The 23,478-nt window shown below is 44.9% G+C and overlaps 1 protein-coding gene across 1 annotated transcript; it reads left to right on the top strand.

Annotated features, from left to right (window-relative positions):
* Positions 1-9,522: 9,522 nt before the first annotated feature.
* LOC124007558 (olfactory receptor 1M1-like) lies at positions 9,523-11,378 on the top strand. Its single transcript, XM_046318217.1, has one exon. The coding sequence runs from the start codon at positions 9,523-9,525 to the stop codon at positions 10,498-10,500; it is 978 nt and encodes a 325-aa protein (XP_046174173.1). The 3' UTR covers positions 10,501-11,378.
* The last annotated feature ends 12,100 nt before the right edge of the window (positions 11,379-23,478 follow it).

Below are 23,478 nucleotides of genomic sequence, written 5' to 3'. Positions count from 1 at the left end.
CTGGTACCCCCTGTATATAGCCTCCACATTGACTCTGTACCGGTACCCTCCTGTATATAGCCTCCACATTGACTCTGTACCGGTACCCTCCTGTATATAGCCTCCACATTGACTCTGTACTGGTACCCCCTGTATATAGCCTCCACATTGACTCTGTACTGGTACCCCCTGTATATAGCCTCCACATTGACTCTGTACTGGTACCCCTGTATATAGCCTCCACATTGACTCTGTACTGGTACCCCTGTATATAGCCTCCACATTGACTCTGTACTGGTACCCCCTGTATATAGCCTCCACATTGACTCTGTACTGGTACCCTCCTGTATATAGCCTCCACATTGACTCTGTACCGGTACCCCCTGTATATAGCCTCCACATTGACTCTGTACTGGTACCCCCTGTATATAGCCTCCACATTGACTCTGTACTGGTACCCCCTGTATATAGCCTCCACATTGACTCTGTACTGGTACCCCCTGTATATAGCCTCCACATTGACTCTGTACTGGTACCCTCCTGTATATAGCCTCCACATTGACTCTGTACTGGTACCCCCTGTATATAGCCTCCACATTGACTCTGTACTGGTACCCCCTGTATATAGCCTCCACATTGACACATTGACTCTGTACTGGTACCCCTGTATATAGCCTCCACATTGACTCTGTACTGGTACCCCTGTATATAGCCTCCACATTGACTCTGTACTGGTACCCCCTGTATATAGCCTCCACATTGACTCTGTACTGGTACCCCCTGTATATAGCCTCCACATTGACACATTGACTCTGTACTGGTACCCCTGTATATAGCCTCCACATTGACACATTGACTCTGTACTGGTACCCCTGTATATAGCCTCCACATTGACACATTGACTCTGTACTGGTACCCCTGTATATAGCCTCCACATTGACACATTGACTCTGTACTGGTACCCCTGTATATAGCCTCCACATTGACACATTGACTCTGTACTGGTACCCCCTGTATATAGCCTCCACATTGACACATTGACTCTGTACTGGTACCCCCTGTATATAGCCTCCACATTGACTCTGTACTGGTACCCCCTGTATATAGCCTCCACATTGACTCTGTACTGGTACCCCCTGTATATAGCCTCCACATTGACACATTGACTCTGTACTGGTACCCCCTGTATATAGCCTCCACATTGACACATTGACTCTGTACTGGTACCCCTGTATATAGCCTCCACATTGACTCTGTACTGGTACCCCTGTATATAGCCTCCACATTGACACATTGACTCTGTTCTGGTACCCCCTGTATATAGCCTCCACATTGACACATTGGCTCTGTACTGGTACCCCTGTATATAGCCTCCACATTGACACATTGACTCTGTACTGGTACCCCTGTATATAGCCTCCACATTGACACATTGGCTCTGTACTGGTACCCCTGTATATAGCCTCCACATTGACACATTGACTCTGTACTGGTACCCCCTGTATATAGCCTCCACATTGACACATTGGCTCTGTACTGGTACCCCCTGTATATAGCCTCCACATTGACACATTGGCTCTGTACTGGTACCCCTGTATATAGCCTCCACATTGACACATTGACTCTGTACTGGTACCCCTGTATATAGCCTCCACATTGACACATTGACTCTGTACTGGTACCCCTGTATATAGCCTCCACATTGACACATTGACTCTGTACTGGTACCCCTGTATATAGCCTCCACATTGACACATTGACTCTGTACTGGTACCCCTGTATATAGCCTCCACATTGACACATTGGCTCTGTACTGGTACCCCCTGTATATAGCCTCCACATTGACACATTGACTCTGTACTGGTACCCCCTGTATATAGCCTCCACATTGACACATTGGCTCTGTACTGGTACCCCCTGTATATAGCCTCCACATTGACACATTGACTCTGTACTGGTACCCCTGTATATAGCCTCCACATTGACTCTGTACTGGTACCCCTGTATATAGCCTCCACATTGACACATTGACTCTGTACTGGTACCCCTGTATATAGCCTCCACATTGACACATTGGCTCTGTACTGGTACCTCCTGTATATAGCCTCCACATTGACACATTGGCTCTGTACTGGTACCCCTGTATATAGCCTCCACATTGACACATTGGCTCTGTACTGGTACCCCTGTGTATAGCCTCCACATTGACACATTGGCTCTGTACTGGTACCCCTGTATATAGCCTCCACATTGACTCTGTACCAGTACCCCCTGTATATAGCCTCCACATTGACTCTGTACTGGTACCCCCTGTATATAGCCTCCACATTGACTCTGTACCAGTACCCCCTGTATATAGCCTCCACATTGACTCTGTACTGGTACCCCTGTATATAGCCTCCACATTGGCTCTGTACTGGTACCCTCCTGTATATAGCCTCCACATTGACTCTGTACCGTAACACCCTGTATATAGCCTCCACATTGACTCTGTACCGGTACCCCTGTATATAGCCTCCACATTGACACATTGACTCTGTACTGGTACCCCCTGTATATAGCCTCCACATTGACACATTGGCTCTGTACTGGTACCCCTGTATATAGCCTCCACATTGACACATTGGCTCTGTACTGGTACCCCTGTATATAGCCTCCACATTGACACATTGGCTCTGTACTGGTACCCCTGTGTATAGCCTCCACATTGACACATTGGCTCTGTACTGGTACCCCCTGTATATAGCCTCCACATTGACTCTGTACCAGTACCCCCTGTATATAGCCTCCACATTGACTCTGTACTGGTACCCCCTGTATATAGCCTCCACATTGACTCTGTACCAGTACCCCCTGTATATAGCCTCCACATTGACTCTGTACTGGTACCCCCTGTATATAGCCTCCACATTGGCTCTGTACTGGTACCCTCCTGTATATAGCCTCCAAATTGACTCTGTACCGTAACACCCTGTATATAGCCTCCACATTGACTCTGTACCGGTACCCCCTGTATATAGCCTCCACATTGACACATTGGCTCTGTACCGGTACCCCCTGTATATAGCCTCCACATTGACACATTGACTCTGTACCGGTACCCCCTGTATATAGCCTCCACATTGACACATTGACTCTGTACTGGTAACCCCTGTATATAGCCTCCACATTGACTCTGTACCGGTACCCTCCTGTATATAGCCTCCACATTGACTCTGTACTGGTACCCCCTGTATATAGCCTCCACATTGGCTCTGTACTGGTACCCTCCTGTATATAGCCTCCACATTGACTCTGTACCGTAACACCCTGTATATAGCCTCCACATTGACTCTGTACCGGTACCCCCTGTATATAGCCTCCACATTGACACATTGGCTCTGTACCGGTACCCCCTGTATATAGCCTCCACATTGACACATTGACTCTGTACCGGTACCCCTGTATATAGCCTCCACATTGACACATTGACTCTGTACTGGTACCCCTGTATATAGCCTCCACATTGACACATTGACTCTGTACTGGTAACCCCTGTATATAGCCTCCACATTGACACATTGACTCTGTACTGGTAACCCCTGTATATAGCCTCCACATTGACTCTGTACCGGTACCCTCCTGTATATAGCCTCCACATTGACTCTGTACTGGTACCCCTGTATATAGCCTCCACATTGGCTCTGTACTGGTACCCTCCTGTATATAGCCTCCACATTGACTCTGTACCGTAACACCCTGTATATAGCCTCCACATTGACTCTGTACCGGTACCCCTGTATATAGCCTCCACATTGACACATTGGCTCTGTACCGGTACCCCCTGTATATAGCCTCCACATTGACACATTGACTCTGTACCGGTACCCCCTGTATATAGCCTCCACATTGACACATTGACTCTGTACTGGTACCCCCTGTATATAGCCTCCACATTGACACATTGACTCTGTACTGGTAACCCCTGTATATAGCCTCCACATTGACACATTGACTCTGTACTGGTACCCCCTGTATATAGCCTCCACATTGACACATTGACTCTGTACTGGTAACCCCTGTATATAGCCTCCACATTGACACATTGACTCTGTACTGGTACCCCCTGTATATAGCCTCCACATTGACACATTGACTCTGTACTGGTAACCCCTGTATATAGCCTCCACATTGACTCTGTACTGGTACCCCCTGTATATAGCCTCCACATTGACTCTGTACTGGTAACCCCTGTATATAGCCTCCACATTGACTCTGTACTGGTACCCCCTGTATATAGCCTCCACATTGACTCTGTACTGGTACCCCCTGTATATAGCCTCCACATTGACTCTGTACTGGTACCCCTGTATATAGCCTCCACATTGACTCTGTACTGGTACCCCCTGTATATAGCCTCCACATTGACTCTGTACTGGTACCCCCTGTATACAGCCTCCACATTGACTCTGTACTGGTACCCCCTGTATATAGCCTCTACATTGACTCTGTACTGGTACCCCCTGTATACAGCCTCCACATTGACTCTGTACCGGTACCCCCTGTATACAGCCTCCACATTGACTCTGTACCGGTACCCCCTGTATACAGCCTCCACATTGACTCTGTACTGGTACCCCCTGTATATAGCCTCCACATTGACTCTGTACTGGTACCCCCTGTATATAGCCTCCACATTGACTCTGTACTGGTACCCCCTGTATATAGCCTCCACATTGCTCTGTACTGGTACCCCCTGTATATAGCCTCCACATTGACTCTGTACTGGTACCCCCTGTATATAGCCTCCACATTGACACATTGACTCTGTACTGGTACCCCCTGTATATAGCCTCCACATTGACTCTGTACCGGTATCCCCTGTATATAGCCTCCACATTGACACATTGACTCTGTACTGGTACCCCCTGTATATAGCCTCCACATTGACTCTGTACCGGTACCCTCCTGTATATAGCCTCCACATTGACACATTGACTCTGTACTGGTACCCCCTGTATATAGCCTCCACATTGACTCTGTACTGGTACCCCCTGTATATAGCCTCCACATTGACTCTGTACTGGTACCCCCTGTATATAGCCTCCACATTGACTCTGTACTGGTACCCCTGTATATAGCCTCCACATTGACTCTGTACTGGTAACCCCTGTATATAGCCTCCACATTGACTCTGTACTGGTAACCCCTGTATATAGCCTCCACATTGACTCTGTACTGGTAACCCCTGTATATAGCCTCCACATTGACTCTGTACCGGTACCCCCTGTATATAGCCTCCACATTGACTCTGTACTGGTAACCCCTGTATATAGCCTCCACATTGACTCTGTACTGGTAACCCCTGTATATAGCCTCCACATTGACTCTGTACTGGTAACCCTGTATATAGCCTCCACATTGACTCTGTACTGGTAACCCCTGTATATAGCCTCCACATTGACTCTGTACTGGTAACCCCTGTATATAGCCTCCACATTGACTCTGTACTGGTACCCCCTGTATATAGCCTCCACATTGACTCTGTACTGGTAACCCCTGTATATAGCCTCCACATTGACTCTGTACTGGTAACCCCTGTATATAGCCTCCACATTGACTCTGTACTGGTACCCCCTGTATATAGCCTCCACATTGACTCTGTACTGGTACCCCCTGTATATAGCCTCCACATTGACTCTGTACTGGTACCCCCTGTATATAGCCTCCACATTGACTCTGTACTGGTACCCCCTGTATACAGCCTCCACATTGACTCTGTACTGGTACCCCCTGTATATAGCCTCCACATTGACTCTGTACTGGTACCCCCTGTATATAGCCTCCACATTGACTCTGTACTGGTACCCCCTGTATATAGCCTCCACATTGACTCTGTACTGGTACCCCCTGTATATAGCCTCCACATTGACACATTGACTCTGTACTGGTACCCCCTGTATATAGCCTCCACATTGACACATTGACTCTGTACTGGTACCCCTGTATATAGCCTCCACATTGACTCTGTACTGGTACCCCCTGTATACAGCCCCGCTTTTGTTATTTACAGCTGTTCTTTAATTATTTGTTGTTCTTATCTCTTACTCTTTTTAGGTATATTCTTAAAACTGCATTGTTGGGTAAGGCCTTGTAAGTAAGTTGTAAGTTTCACTGTCAGGTCTCATTTATTTGATTATTATCTTCATGGTACATTTTGTTCTATCAGATTGAATAAATCATCTTGCCAGAATACTAACTTTTAAACATAACCAGTAGATGGATATCTACTTTAAACCAACAGCTTTGAATGTTCATGTTTTATTTTTGTAGCAACTACCTGTCAACTGCATCATACGGCATCATGAGTATCCAACAACTGGCTGGGAGACTGTCCAGAGGCCATATCCACAAAGCATCTGAGATTAGGAGTGCTGATCTAGGATCAGGTTCCTCTTCGTATTCATTATGATTCAAAAGGTCAGAATGGAATACCTGTGAGGTCTCATTGCTCCTTACTGTTGGGGAGGTAACCACTGCCCTTCCTAAGAGTTACACGAGCAGTGTCCTTACTGCTGGACAGAGGGGAGGATAACCACTGCCCTTCCTAAGAGTCCTTACTGCTGGACAGGGGGGAGGATAACCACTGCCCTTCCTAAGAGTCCTTACCACTGGACTGAGGGGAGGTTAACCACTGGCCTTCCTAAGAGTTACACAAGCAGAGTCCTTACTGCTGGACAGAGGGGAGGTTAACCACTGGCCTTCCTAAGAGTTACACAAGCAGAGTCCTTACTGCTGGACAGAGGGGAGGTTAACCACTGGCCTTCCTAAGAGTTACACAAGCAGAGTCCTTACTGCTGGACAGAGGGGAGGTTAACCACTGGCCTTCCTAAGAGTTACACAAGCAGAGTCCTTACTGCTGGACAGAGGGAGGTTAACCACTGGCCTTCCTAAGAGTTACACAAGCAGAGTCCTTACTGCTGGACAGAGGGGAGGTTAACCACTGGCCTTCCTAAGAGTTACACCAGCAGAGTCCTTACTGCTGGACAGAGGGGAGGATAACTACTGGCCTTCCTAAGTGTCCTTACTGCTGGACAGAGGGGAGGATAACCACTGGCCTTCCTAAGAGTCCTTATTGCTGGACAGAGGAGAGGATAACCACTGGCCTTCCTAAGAGTCCTTACTGCTGGACAGAGGGGAGGATAACCACTGGCCTTCCTAAGAGTCCTGACTGCTGGACAGAGGGGAGGATAACCACTGGCCTTCCTAAGTGTCCTTACTGCTGGACAGAGGGGAAGATAACTACTGCCCTTCCTAAGGGTTACATCATCAGGGTGCTACTGTTTCTGTGGTGTGTGTGTTTGTGTGTTTGTGTGTTTGTGTGTTTTTGTGTTTGTGTGTTCTGTGTTTCCCTTTTATAATTACTACTCATTAAAGTAAATGAGTGCGTCATAAAGTGAGCTCAATGCCCAGGAGAAAGGGGTTGTGTGTGTGTGTGTGTGTGTGTGTGTGTGTGTGTGTGTGTGTGTGTGTGTGTGTGTGTGTGTGTGTGTGTGTGTGTGTGTGTGTGTGTGTGTGTGTGTGTGTGTGTGTGTGTGTGTGTGTGTGTGTGTGTGTGTGTGTGTGTGTGTGTGTGTGTGTGCGTGTGTGTGTGTGTGTTTCAAACAGTTACACACACACACAGACAAAACACACACACACACAGACACAGACTAAAACGTAACCTAGGTAGAAACACTGTAACATGTCATCATATCATAGGACACGACCCTTCAGCATGTCATGTCCTCATATCAGTGCTGTAATTTCTAAATGGTTCACCCGATGTGGATGAAATGAAAGATGACAGTCTGGACTTTAATATCATATTCAATGTTTGATTTCAAATTTGAATTTTTGGAGCATAGAGCCAAAATAATGAAAAATGCTCCACTGTGCCAATAATTAGGGAGGGCACTGTCAGTCTCAGTCTCATAAACTGAGCTTGTCTCTGACAATGTGTGTGTGCTGTTGGTTTTAAACACATATACATCTAGTTTGATAAGATTTGTTTAACCTTTCTATGGCTACTTGGCCTACAATGATTTGGAAAGACAACCAAGTTAATCAACAGGAGAACAGCAGAAAAACAACTAGTTAAATCCCTTACCACAAGATGCTCTATGTTGGGCTTCACTCGCAATATCTAACGACCGAAAACGGATAATTAGGCCTTGATATTTAGCTTAATTAAGTGGGGTTGTCATGCGTGGGTTGTTTTTGAAGACATACATGTAGCTAATAACTCCATTATGTTGAATTCTCCAAAGATCAGTTAAAGTAAACTCTCACATAAGATAATAACTTCCAATACTTGGAGAGTTGATTAGCCATTTTAATGACATCTCTTGGGGACAGTTGGGGGCTTATATACGTATAGTGGACAGAGCAGCAGAGATACAGCTGTTTGTGTTACTGCAGGATTCAGGGACAGAGAGTCAGAGAGATAGAGGGATAATCTCTCACACCACCTGAACCTGTGGAACACAGCCAACAGACCGACCCAGACCATCAACTCTACTACCTGAACCTGTGGTGGAGGAACACAGCCAACAGACCGACCCAGACCATCAACTCTACTACCTGAACCTGTCGTGGTGTAACACAGCCAACAGACCGACCCAGACCATCAACTCTACTACCTGAACCTGTCGTGGTGGAACACAGCCAACAGACCGACCCAGACCATCAACTCTACTACCTGAACCTGTGGTGGAACACAGCCAACAGACCGACCCAGACCATCAACTCTACTACCTGAACCTGTAGTGGAACACAGCCAACAGACCGACCCAGACCATCAACTCCACAGTCAGCTGTGAATCATATCACTGTGCCCAGTAAGTAGGCCTGGGCAATAGAATAGGAATATTCCACATTAAATAGGCAGAGGCTTTATAGTAGAATAGGACTATTCCACATTCAATTGGCATAGGCTTTACAGTAGAATAGGACTATTCCACATTAAATTGGCATAGGCTTTACAGTAGAATAGGACTATTCCACATTGCATATGCCTAAACTTTAGAGTAGAATAAGAATATTCCACAATATATAGGGATAGGCTATATGGAACAGGACTATTCCACGTAAATAAGCCTGGGCTATATGGAAGGCCTGCGCTATAGAGAATAATAGGCCTATTCATTTGTGTTTGTGTTGGTGCTGGTAGCCTAGTGGTTAGAGCATTGTGCGAGTAACCAAAAGGTTGCTTGATCAAATTCATGAGCTGACAAGGTAAAAAGCTGTTGTTCTGTCCCTGAACAAGGCAGTTAACCCACTGTTCCTAGGCTGTCATTGTAAATAATAATTTGTTCATAACTGACTTGCTTAGTTAAATAAAGGTTAAATATGAAAAAAAACAAGTTTCAATAAGAATGCAGGATGTATCTGGTTGTTATGTTTTTCATAGGGTCCTGATGATCCACATATTGTTAAATCTCTCTCTCCTTTTAGGTTTTACGCATCAACGGGAGCAAGCGTTTGTGTTTGCCTGGAGCGCAGGTGTGCGGAACCAGCTCAGCCATGACATTCCTCCGCAGGTTGCAATGGAACGACTCCGTTCTAATCCATCCCCCCGGGTTCTACATCATCGGCTTCACCTCCCTGCCCTTTGCCAACCTCTACTTCATCTTCCTCGCTTTCGTTTACGTGGTGTCGGTCGTGTTCAACACATGTGTGATCTATATAATATCCGTGGACCTTCGCCTCCACAATCCCAAGTATATCGCGGTTGGTAACCTCGCGGTGGTTGATCTGGTGCTGAATACTTGCATTATTCCCGGTATGCTAAAGGCGTTTCTTGCTAAGAACAATTTTGTGCCGTTTAATCTGTGTATGGTACAGATGTATGTGTATTATTCCTTCATATCTATGGAATCGTTCTCCATCGCCGTACTCGCCTATGACCGTATGATCGCCATATGTTTTCCTCTGAGGCACGGCTCCATCAACACCATGACGAGTATGTCGTGTATTCTCGGTGTCATCTGGTGCTTCTGTCTTGGTATACCGATATTCAGCACAGCCATTATGACCAGGCTGTCCTACTGCGATTCCGTTAACGTCTACAGCTATTTCTGTGATTACGCACCAGTGTTTCGGCTGGCATGTAACGACAACTCCCTGCAATGGGCTGTGGCTTCAGTTCTGAGCCTGGTTATCCTCCTCGGCCCACTGTCCTTCATCATTCTGTCATACATGAGTATTCTAATCGCTGTGTTCAGGATGAAAAGCGTTGAGAGTCGTGTGAAAGCGCTGGCCACCTGCACTGAGCACCTCATTCTAGTGGCAGTATTCTTCTTTCCGGTTCTGACTATTTTCATGGTTGGGTTATTAGCGCGCATCAAACCAGACCCTGACCTGCGCGTACTGAGCCTGTCGCTGGCCTCGTGCATCCCGCCCTGTCTCAACCCCATCGTCTACTCTCTGAAAACTAAAGAGATCAAGAGCAAAGTGCTCACCATGTTCAGGAGAATTAAAGTTCAAGTAGTTAACGATTGATCTTTACGCATAGGTTGCTACATAGGTTGCTACGTGCTTGAAGTTACCATCAAATCAAATGTATTGGGCTGTCCATATCAAGGGGTTGAAATGGGGGAGGACATGCATAAAACTCATACATAATTTATTTGGTCCTTTCGAAGATTACATATCATGCACTTGGCGTGTCATTGCTTAAAAGTGAGTTTATAATGAGCGAGCAACGTTTTTAATCTATCATCCGTTTTATTCTCAACATTTTCATTGATTGTGTCATGGTTGTCCATCTGATGAAGAAGGCCCATCCACACGCACTCCCCCTTGTTAAACACAGAGGTATCACAGAAATTAGTATCAATGATTTACATTTCCCTTTCAGCTTTCCTACACATTCTGAAATAACAACACATTTGCTCATCCTAATCCTATGTTATCAACCAAATGTATTCCCTTGAAATGGGCATGGTAGGCTCTATAACTGACTGAATGTTCCCAACATCTTCTAGTAATAAAGCAGAAAATCCAACATACTGTATCTCTGTAATGTTTTATGTTCTGAGTGCTTCAACAGGTTTAATAAGGCTACCTGGTTGATACTGTTCTTTTATCAATATGGTCTCAAACATACTGTATCTCTGTAATGTTTTATTTTCTGAGTGCTTCAACAGGTTTAATAAGGCTACCTGGTTGATACTGTTCTTTTATCAATATGGTCTCAATATTTGTCACTGTGTTTTTACCTGTTCAAGTCCTGCTCTGTGAAGCTCATTGGACTGCAATATATTATAAGAAAGATGGTAAAGAAATAAAGTCTATTATCATCATCATCATCATGCTTTGTGAAATACAAGCCTTGGCACAAACTGCAGGGTTAGAAACAAGCTCATTTTAGGAGTGTAGAACCGTCACAGAATATGTGTTTCCTTTGGCATGTAACCACACTCCACGTAGTAACAGCCTGTCATTCAGGGAAGGGGTTGCCTGTTTTGCATGTTATTTTAGAATTAATATGTGTCTCATATCAGTTTGCAAACAATGTCAAATAAAACGTTTTATTATTGACTTAATAAACCCTCCATAAAAACATGGTCTCTTTTTTGCTTTCTTGAGTAAGGCAGCTCCTAAATGCAGGTGTTTCAGCCTAGCTCAGTGCTTTCTGTGGTGGTGGGGCAGCCAGCGAAAAATATTGAGCATAGGGGTTAGTAATGTTCTCTAGTTGCGCCGTGATTGGCTCAGTATACTGTCACTCATGGGGATAATGTGTCACTGCCAAATCTAAGGGTAGAGCTTGAAAATTCAATCCCCTTGGGTACTGAATTAGAGTTACATTAGAAGTGCCCATCAAAGAAGGCTCAAGGTAATTGGCCACAGATAAAATGACGTAAAATCACGTCATATCTACACTAGCTTTCACTGGACTGATCATGTCAACATCATACTTACAACATCTTAGCTACCAGTCATCATCGTTAATCAAATCTACAATCTACTGGCAAATCCTTTTTAATCCTTGTCATATGAAGATAAATGATAGATAAAACATATCTGTGCTCATCGGCCAGAGGACATAAACATTACATAACAAGTTGGAAATCGCAAATTCAACAATGAATGGTTTGGAAGGAATCAGTGGCTAAATGCAAGCATTGCAAAGCAATAACCCGCCTGCTATTCAGTGGAGTGGATGTGTGGTACCAAATCTGGTTTTAAGGTTTAAGGAATGTGATGAAAGAAATAAAAGCTGAAATAAATCTCTTGACTATTATTCTGAATTTCACATTCTTAATAAAAAGTGGTGATCCTAACTGACCTAAGACAGAGCATTTTTACTAGGATTAAATGTCAGGAATTGTGAAAAACTGAGTTTAAATGTATTTGGCTAAGGTGTATATAAACTTCCGACTTCAACTGTATGTATACTGTAGCTAAGAAAATAATACTAAGTGTATGTTGTGTATTAAACATTCAGTAGCCTATGTGCCTCACCCTAATAATTTGGTCAATTTTCCCCTATTAATTTCGCCTAGTGTTCTGACTTGGTGGTGCACATGTAGCCTATAACTGTTTTAGAGAAATCTAATCATTGAATATTGTAAGAACATTCATTGTCTGCTTATATGCCCCCTTTATTTAATCTACAGTTCTGACTTGGTGTACAGGGAGACCACTGTAAGAACAGCCCAGGTTCTGAATTCTGTCGCTGTTGCCACGACTTCCGCCGAAGTCGGTCCCTCTCCTTGTTCAAATCAAATCAAATCAAATTTTATTTGTCACATACACATGGTTAGCAGACGTTGAGTGTGAGGTTATTTTCCTGACACCACACTCCGAGGGCCCTCACCTCCCCCCCTGTAGGCCGTCTCGTCGTTGTTGGTAATCAAGCCTACCACTATTGTGTCGTCCGCAAACTTGATGATTGAGTTGGAGGCGTGCGTGGCCACGCAGTCGTGGGTGAACAGGGAGTACAGGAGAGGGCTCAGAACGCACCCTTGTGGGGCCCCCGTGTTGAGGATCAGCGGGGAGGAGGTGTTGTTGCCTACCCTCACCACCTGGGGGCGGCCCGTCAGAAAGTCCAGTACCCAGTTGCACAGGGCGGGGTCGAGACCCAGGGTCTCGAGCTTGATGACGAGCTTGGAGGGTACTATGGTGTTGAATGCCGAGCTGTAGTCGATGAACAGCATTCTCACGTAGGTATTCCTCTTGTCCAGGTGGGTTAGGGCAGTGTGCAGTGTGGTTGAGATTGCATCGTCTGTGGACCTATTCGGGCGGTAAGCAAATTGGAGTGGGTCTAGGGTGTCAGGTAGGGTGGAGGTGATATGGTCCTTGACTAGTCTCTCAAAGCACTTCATGATGACGGAAGTGAGTGCTACGGGGCGGTAGTCGTTTAGCTCAGTTACCTTAGCTTTCTTGGGAACAGGAACAGGCGGCGCTCGGCAGTCAAAGTCACCGGTCTTCTAGCCATCGCCGCTCCACCTTTCATTTTCCATTTGTTTTGTCTTGTTTTTCCACACACCTGGTTCACATTCCCTCATCAGACTAAATGTATATTACCCTCTGTTTCCCCCATGTCTGTATGTGGAATTGTTCTTTGCTGTTCTTTGTGTATGGTGTTACGCTATAGGCTGGCTTGTGCTAGGTTTGTTTCAAACCTAGGTTTGTTTGTTTTGTTTAATCCGGTTCATGATACTGTGGTTGTGCATTGTGCTGCCTCACCTGTGTCTTTGGGCCAGGGTGTATATTAAAGTTCTCCTGTTATCACCCATCTCTGCTCTCCTGTACCTGACTACCCAGCAACCAGTTACTCACCCAGAATTCCACATCGATCAATGGAGTCAGCAGGAGTGGGTGCCCCCATTGTGGGGGTAGAGGAGCGCGTCCGGGAGCACGTAGCGATACTTCACCATTGCAGCGTTGTCATGGATCGCGTTGTGCAGCCCATGGACCGCTGGGAGAGACAGGGAGTCCCTCCAATGCCCCCACCAGCACAACAGGGGTCTCCACTACTCGCCTCCCCTGCAACCGGTCACAGTGGGATTCGTCTCACCCTTCCCAGGGAGTTTGATGGGACGGCAGCACGCTGCCAGGGGTTCCTGCTGCAGCTGGACCTGTATCTGGGGACCGTCCACCCGGCTCCTTCGGGACGTGAGAGGGTGTCCGTCCTCATCTCGTGCCTCTCGGAGGAAGCCCTGGAGTGGGCTAATGCCGTGTGGGTAGAAGGAGATGCGGCGCTGGACCACATCGAGGAGTTCACCCGCCACTTCCGGGCAGTCTTCGACCACCCGCCCGAGGGTAGAGCTGCAGGTGAATGTCTCTTCCACCTGAGGCAGGCGACAAGGAGCGCCCAGGAGTTCGCCCTGGACTTTCGGACCCTGGCCTCCAGAGTGGGATGGAACGACAGGGCCCTGATCAACCACTATTGCTGCAGCTTGCGCAAGGATGTCCATCGGGAGTTGGCCTGCAGGGACACCACCCTCACCTTTGACCAGCTGGTGGACCAGACCATCCGGCCGCATAACCTGCTGGTGACCCGCGGACGTTCAGAGGCGGCTCTGTCGGGTTCCTTCTCCTAGCACCACTGCTCCGGTGCCTATGGAGTTGGGAGGTGCTGAGTTTAGGAGGCCGGAGGGGGGCTTCACGTGCACCATCTGTGGCCGCAGAAGTCACACTGCCGGTCGGTGTTGTGACTGTTATGAAAATCTACTTACATTTTGTTTTATAAAATAAACTTCTTTATAGAACTCTCCTCATGCAACAATAGCGTTCCAGAACTCTGAAGAAGACAATAACATCTTTATAGAACTCTCCTAATGCAACAATAGCATTCCATAACTATCTGAAGACAACATCTTTAGCATCTTCCGGCGCCGACAGAGATGGCCACCTCGCCTCGCGTTCCTAGGAAACTATGCAGTATTTTATTTTTTTACGTGTTATTTCTTACATTGGTACCCCAGGTAATCTTAGGTTTCATTACATACAGTCGGGAGGAACTACTGAATATAAGAGCAACATCAACTCACCATCATTACGACCAGGAATATGACTTTTCCGAAGCGGTTCCTGTGTTTTGCCTTCCACACAGGACAATGGATTGGATCCCAGCCAGCGAACCTAAACAACGTCGCCGTAAAAGGGGCAAACGAAGCGGTCTTCTGGTCAGGCTCCGGAGACGGGCACATCGCGCACCGCTGCCGAGCATACTACTCGCCAATGTCCAGTCTCTTGACAACAAGGTTGATGAAATCTGAGCAAGGGTAGCCTACCAGAGAGACATCAGAGACTGTAACGTTCTTTGCATCACGGAAACATGGCGTGAGAGACGCTATCGGAGTCGGTACAGCCAGCTGATTTCTTCACACATCGCGCCGACAGAAACAAGCATCTTTCTGGTAAGAAGAGGGGCGGGGGGGGTAAGCCTTATGATTAACGAGACGTGGTGTGATCATTACATCATACAGGAACTCAAGTCCTTCTATTCACCTGACTTCCTCACAATCAAATGTCGACCGCATTATCTACAAGAGAATTCTCTTCGATTATGATCACAGCCGTATATATTCCCCCCCAAGCAGACACATCGATGGGCCTGAACAAACTTTATTTGACTCTATGTAAACTGGAAACCACATATCCTGAGGGTGCGTTCATTGTAGCTGGGGATTTTAACAAGGCTAATCTGAAAACAAGACTCCCTAAAATCTATTAGCATATCGATTGTGCAACCAGGGCTGGTAAAACCCTGGATCATTGTTATTCTAACTTCCGTGATGCATATAAGGCCCTCCCCCGCCCTCCTTTCGGAAAAGCTGACCACAACTTTATTTTGTTGCTTCCAGCCCGACAGACAGAAAGAAAAACAAGAAGCTCCTGTGCTCAGGTCTGTTCAACGCTGGTCCGACCAATCTGATTCCACGCTTCAAGACTTCGATCACGTGGATTGGGATATGTTCCGCATTGCGTCCAACAACATTGATGAATACGCTGATTCGGTGAGCGAGTTCATTAGAAAGTGCATCGGCGATGTCGTACCCACAGCGTCTATTCAAACATTACCAAACCAGAAACTGTGGATTGATGGTAGCATTCGCGCGAAACTGAAAGCGCGAACCATTGCTTTTAATCAGGGCAAGGTGACCTGAAACATGATCAAATACAAATAGTGTAGCTATACCCTCCGCAAGGCAATCAAACAAGCCAAGCGTCAGTATAGAGTGTAGTGGAAATTTCATGTATTACCAAATCACAAGAGAGCAAACCCCACACATAAGTCAGAGTTGTCATGAAGTCCATCTTTAATTATATGAGCTCCATCTCAACCCTGTGACTCTCAGATCAATTCAGTGTCTATAAATGAATTCTCTGAGAATGCTTACACATTGCAACTGAGATCCTTTATAGCAAAGACACACATAGCCAGACAGCATTGGCTATAAATTATCGTTCAGCTTTGGTCTCCTAAACTATGTTCTTATCTCACTCTTGGTACCACTCAGGACCAAAAACAAAACCTCATCCACTAGCACATATCAAACACACCCCTCCTGGACAAGATCACAGAGAGACAGTGACTGGCACACAGACATTGTGGAGCCAACTATCTGGTTCCCCATTTATCACACCATCCCTTCACATGGTTTAGGAATAGTTTACAGATAAGACTAACCTTTCCCCTCTCTGGGGCCCAATGTAACTTAACCCTAGCAGGAAAGGGATAACTGCAAACTGCAAACAGTATTATCCAAAAGAAGACATTCTAATGACAAATATCTCACATAAGCATGCAATAAAACAAATAAAACTTCTTATTTATAAATGTTACCTAAAGAATTCTGATTCTGCCACGACAAGAGACAAAGTAGAGTTGCAATTCACCGGCTCAAGACACAAGAGGTATGTGGCAGGGTCTACAGTCAATCACGGATTACAAAAATAAAACCAGCCCCATCGCGGACCAGGATGTCTTGCTCCCAGACAGACTAAATAACTTCTTTGCTCGCTTTGAGGACAATACAGTGCCACTGACACGGCCTGCTACCAAAACTCTCCTTCACTGCAGCCGACATGAGTAAAACATTTAAACGTGTTAACCCTCGCAAGGCTGCAGGCCCAGACGGCATCCCCAGCCGCGTCTTCAGAGCATGTGCAGACCAGCTGGCTTGTGTGTTTACGGACATATTCAATCAATCCTTATCCCAGTCTGCTTTTCCCACATGCTTCAAGAGGGCCACCATTGTTCCTGTTCCCAAGAAAGCTAAGGTAACTGAGCTAAACGACTACCGCCCCCACTCACTTCCGTCATCATGAAGTGCTTTTAGAGACTAGTCAAGGATCGTATCACCTCCACCCTACCTGACACCCTAGACCCACTCCAATTTGATTACCGCCCCCAATAGGTCAACAGACAGACGCTTAATCGCAACCACACTGCACACTGCCCTAACCCATCTGGACAAGAGGAATACCTATGTGAGAATGCTGTTCATCGACTACAGCTCAGCATTTAACACCATAGTACCCTCCAAACTCGTCATCAAGCTCGAGACCCTGGGTCTCGACCCCGCCCTGTGCAACTGGGTACTGGACTTCCTGAAGGGCCGCCCCCAGGTGGTGAGGATAGGTAACAACATCTACACCCCGCTGATCCTCAACAATGGGGCCCCACAACGGTGCGTTCTGAGCCCTCTCCTGTACTCCCTGTTCACCCACGACTGCCACATGCACGACTCCAACTCATTCATCAAGTTTGCGGACGACACTACAGTGGTAGGCTTGATTACCAACAACGACGAGACGGCCGACAGGGAGTTGGTGTGGGCCCTCTGAGTGTGGTGTCAGGAAAATAACCTCACACTCAGTGTCAACAAAACAAAGGAGATGATCGTGGACTTGAGGAAATAGCAGAGGGAGCACCCCCCTATCCACATCGACGGGACAGTAGTGGAGAGGGTAGTAAGTTTTAAGTTCCTCTGCATACACATCACGGACAAACTGAATTGGTCCACCCACACAGGCAGCATTGTGAAAAAGGCCCAGCAGCGCCTCTTCAATCTCAGGAGGCTGAAGAAATTCAGCTTGGCACCAAAAGCACTCACAAACTTCTACAGATGCACAATCAAGAGCATCCTGTTGGGCTGTATCACCGCTTGGTATGGCAACTGCTCCACCCACAACCGCAAGGCTCTCCAGAGGGTAGTGAGGTCTGCACAACGCATCACCGGGGGCAAACTACCTGCCCTCCAGGACACCTACACCACCCGATGTCACAGGAAGGCCACAAAGATCATCAAGGACAACATCCACCCGAGCCACTGCCTGTTCACCCCGCTATCATCCAGAAGGCGAGGTCAGTACAGGTGCATGAAAGCTGGGACCGAGAGACTGAAAAACAGCTTCTATCTCAAGGCCATCAGACTGTTAAACAGCCACCACTAACATTGAGAGGCTGCTGCCAACATACAGACTCAAATACAGCTCACTCCAATAATGGAAATGGATGGAAATGGATGTAAAAAAATGTATCACTAGCCACTTCAAACAATGCCACTTCATATAATGTTTACATACCCTACATTACTCATCTCATATGTATATACTGTACTCGATACCATCTACTGCATCTTGCCTATGCCATTCTGTACCATCACTCATTCATATATCTGTATGTACATATTATTTTTCCCTTTACACCTGTGGGTGTGTATAAGGTAGTAGTTGTGGAATTGTTACGTTAGATTACTTGTTGGTTATTACTGCATTGTCGGAACTAGAAGCACAAGCATTTCACTACACTCGCATTAACATCTGCTAACCATGTGTATGTGACAAATACAATGAGATTATATTTGATTTATAGAACTCTGCAACAATAGAATTCCAGACCTCTGAACAATGCCATTCCAGAGCTCTCTAATCTAATTAAACACCGTGCTTTAAATAAAACAACGTTTTGGTCAATGGTGTTTCTGATGGGACCAATTATTAAATATTATTACAAAACCATACCTTCTCCCTGCAATTTGGGTAAAACAAGTATATGAGGTGAAATCCATTGTAATAGTTTATTACTGTAAAAATAAGAAAATAATTTAACTGCAACGTAAACGGAACATCCTCACAAAATACAACACATCAGCATTTCTTAAAAACTAGTTCAATCACTAGCTTCTTGTAAAGAGCCTGCAGGCAGCCCAACCAGTGTGTGTGTCTGTGTGTGTGTGTGAGAGAGAAACAGCCAGTCAGCTACTCATCCAGATGTTAGTTCTAAACTGCTATATGAGCATTTTGATCACTTTGCTTCATAAAAGATGCTGATTGTTGACCATTCATACTGCTCCTTCCTCCTCACCTCTCTACATAAATATTAGATAACCCCAACTCAGGGGATTGGGGTTCTACACACAATACCCCATAATGACAAAGCAAAGACAGGTTTTGAGAAAGGTTTGCACATTTTTACAAATAAAAAACTGAACTACCGTACTATATTTACATACTGTAAGTATTAAACCCTTCACTCAAAACTTTGTTGAAGCACTTTTGGCAGCGATTACAGCCTCGAGCCTCCTTGAGGATGAGGCTACAAGCTTGGCACACCTGTATTTGGGGAGTTTTTCCCATTCTTCTCTGCAGATCCTCTTAAGCTCTGTCAGGTTGGATGGAGAGTGTCGCTGCACAGCTATTTTCGATCGGGTTCAAGGATCTCTCTGTACTTTGCTCCATTCATCTTTCCCTCAATCCTGATTAGTCTCCCAGTCCCTGGGAAAACATCCCCACAACATGATGCTGCCACCACCATGCTTCACCGTAGGGATGGTGACAGGTTTCCTCCAGACGTGACGCTTGGCACTCAGGCCAAAGAGCTCCATCTTGGTTTCATTAAACCAGAGAATCTTGTTTCTCATGACCCAAGAGTCCTTTAGGTGCTTTTTAGCAAGCTGTCATGTGTGCTGTCATGTGTCTTTTACAGAGGAGTGGCTTCCCTTTGGAGTGCTGCAGAGATGGTTGTCTTTCTGGAAGGTTCTCCCATCTCCACAGAGGAAGTCTGGAGCTCTGTCAGAGTGACAATCGGGTTTTTGGTCACCTTCCTGACCAGGGACCTTCTCCCCTGGTTGCTCAGTTTGGCCTGGCAGCCAGCTCTAGGAAGAGTCTTGGTGGTTCCAAACTTCTCCCATTAAAGAATGGAGGCCACTGTGTCTTGGGGACCTTCAATGCTACAGACATGTTTTGTACCCTTCCCCAGATATGTGAATCGACACAATCGGAGCTCTAAGAACAATTCCTTCGAACTCATAGCTTGGTTTTTGCTCTGACATGCAAAAAATACAACTGTAGGACCTTATATAGACTGGGCTGTGTCTTTCCAAATCATGTCCAATCATTTGAATTTAGCACAGTTGTAGAAACATCTGAATAGTTATGTAAATAAGGTATTTCTGATTTTTTTGTAATACATTTTCTACATTTCTAAAAAAACCTGTTCTCTTTGTCATTATGTTGTATTGTGTGTAGATTGATGAGTGGGGAAAAAATCATTTATTTTCCTTCGGTCCATTTTTAGAATAAGGCTGTAACGTAACAAAATGTGGAAACATTCAAGGGGTCTGAATACTTTCCGAAGGCACTCTACTTAACCTAATGTATACTCATAGGCCTAACAGAACACAAAATGTAAACAATATTAACGGACACAAGGTATCAATGTCTGGGTATAGAATGACCAGTCAGTCCCCGTGAGAATGAGGCATATTCTATAGGTTCTAATTCTAATTTTCAAAACCTTCTATTTATCTGTTGTTTGGTGTCTCAGTCAGCCAATAATGAAACAGAGAGGACACAGAGCAGCACACTGTGTCCCGTGAGGCTAGAGGTTGTATATGGGCTGAATCCTCAAGATGGTGCCCATGCACAACAAGAGGAAATGATTAGTATACTTTAATGACCAGATCTCTCAGAGGGTGCCCTGGGGAAGCCTATATTCAGTTGGGTGACATATGCATCCTGCATAGGGTCCCTTGGAAGATGCAACTGTTTCATCAACCAGTTTCATATATTTATTTGGTACTTTTTCTATGTAATACTATGTATTATAAACAAGTATTTGAGTACAGTGGCTGGAGTACAATCATTCTTATTTAGCCTAGTTTGCCTTTGTTTACAAGTTACTATTCTGGCAAATTGCAGTGCCCTCAGAATGTATTCACGCCCCTATACTTTTTCCACATGTTGTTGTGTTAGAGCCAGAATTTAAAATGGATCAAAATGTCCATTTTGTGTCACTGACCTATTCATAATGTCCCTTAATGTCAAAGTGGAAATGTGTTTTTAGAAATTAAAAGCTGAAATGTATTGAATCAATAAGTATTCAACCCCTTTGTTATGACAAGCCTAAATAAGTTCAGGAGTAAAAATGTGCTTAACAAGTCACATAATAGGTTGCATTGACTCTGTGTGCAATAATAGTGTTTCACATGATTTCTGAACAACTACGTCATCTCTGTAACACATACAGATAATTGTAAGGTCCCTCAGTCGAGCTGTGAATTTCCAACATTGATTCAAACACAAAGACCAGATAGGTGCCCCTTGTGAGGCTTTGGAAAACCTATTGCTAGAAAAAGAAAAAAGAAGCAGACATTGAATATCCATTTGAGCTTGGTGAAGTTATTACTCTTTGGATGGTGTATCAAAACAACCAGTCACTACAAAGATGCAGGCACCCTTCCTAACTCAGTTGCTGGAGAGGAAGGAAACCATTTAGGGATTTTACCATAAGGCCAATTGTGACAAACAGGTACATAGTTTAATGGCTTTGTCAGGAGAAAACATCAACACTGTAGTTACTCCACAATACTAACATAAATGACAGAGTTAAAAGGAGGAAGCCTGTACAGAATAAAAATATTCCAAAACATGCATCCTTTTTGCAATAAGGAAATACAGTAAAACTGCAAAGAAATTGGCAAAGAAATTCACTTTATGTCCTGAATACAATGTGTTATGTTTGGGGAAAATCCCACACATCACTTTGTACCACTTCATATTTTATGAATGGTGGTGGCTGCATCATGTTATGGGTATGCTGGTCATTGGCAAGGAATATGGAGTTTTTTAGGATAAAAATACATGGAATAGAGCTACTGTAAGAACATGCATAACCCTTGAGGAAAACGTTGTTCAGTCTGCTTTCCAACAGACACTGAGTGACAAATTCACCTTTCAGCACAACAATAATCTAAAATAAAAGGCTAAATATACACTGGAGTTGCTTACAATGAATGTTACAGAGTAGCCTAGTTACAGTTTTGACATGAAAATTACCTTAGAAATATATGGCAAGACTTGGAAATGGCTGTCTAGCAATGTTCAACAACCAACTTGATAGAGATTGAAGAATTTTAAAAAGAATGTGCAAATATTGTACAATCCAGGTGTGCAAAGCTCTTAGAGACTCAACCAGAAAGACTCACTGCTGTAATCGCTGCCAAAGGGGATTCTAACATGTATTGACTCAGGGATGTGAATTCTTATGTAAATTAGATAAGTCTGTATGAAATCTTCAATAAATGTCCAAAAATAATGTCACTTTTTGTCATTGTTAAGAATCCCTTTGTCCTGTCCGTTCTGTAAAGATGTCCCCTATGTTATGAAATCCACGGGGGGGGGGGGGTAACAGGAATGTGAATGTTCAGCGGCTCAAGTTATTCAATTCAAGGACTCAAATTCCAAGTAGCTACTGCTTTCAAAAAAGTAGATCATTATAATGTATTAGAATGATTTGTATAACTTCTGTTCCCTGATGTTAATGGAGGTCATTTTTAGGCTGTGCAGTTGATTGTGATGTTAAGTTAGCTTGCTAGCTTGCTAACCGAGTGGTGCAGAAGTCTAAGACACCGCATTTCAGTGCACGAGGCATCACTACAGTCCCTGGTTTGAATCCAGGCTGTATCACATCCGGCTGTGATTGGGAGGCGCACAATTGGCCCAGTGTCATCCGGGTTTGGCCGGAGTAGGCCGTCATTGTAAATAAGAATTTGTTCTTAACTGACGTGCGTAGTTAAATAAAGGTACAAAAATGCTTTTGGTTTCAGTGAATTGGCTTCAGGATCCTTTTGTTTACTCATCAAAGTATAGATGTTGCCAGAATGCCAACAAACTGCTCTCTCTTTGTGCGCAAGCAGTCGTTTATCCACCATTTGAAAGAAATTACATGTGAGCACTTTGATGATCACCAGACTAGCGTTGGACAATGCGCAGGTGTTGTATCAGCTCTATGTGTTGTATCAGCTCTATGTGTTGTATCAGCTCTATGTGTTGTATCAGCTCTATGAAATGCGTTGTATCAGCTCTATGAAATGCATTGTATCAGCTCTATGAAATGCATCAGCTCTATGTGTTGTATCAGCTCTATGAAATGTATCAGCTCTATGTGTTGTATCAGCTCTATGAAATGCATCAGCTCTATGTGTTGTATCAGCTCTATGAAATGCATCAGCTCTATGT

This window comes from Oncorhynchus gorbuscha, linkage group LG20 (assembly GCF_021184085.1).
Source record: "Oncorhynchus gorbuscha isolate QuinsamMale2020 ecotype Even-year linkage group LG20, OgorEven_v1.0, whole genome shotgun sequence".
NCBI lineage: Eukaryota > Metazoa > Chordata > Actinopteri > Salmoniformes > Salmonidae > Oncorhynchus > Oncorhynchus gorbuscha.
The sequence above is the reverse complement of the archived record's forward strand: the minus strand, read 5'-3'. Positions and strand labels throughout refer to the sequence as shown.

Bases quoted from the DNA above. Each gene is read 5' to 3' on its own strand.
- LOC124007558 (XM_046318217.1), top strand. From the start codon at position 9,523: ATGACATTCCTCCGCAGGTTGCAATGGAACGACTCCGTTCTAATCCAT.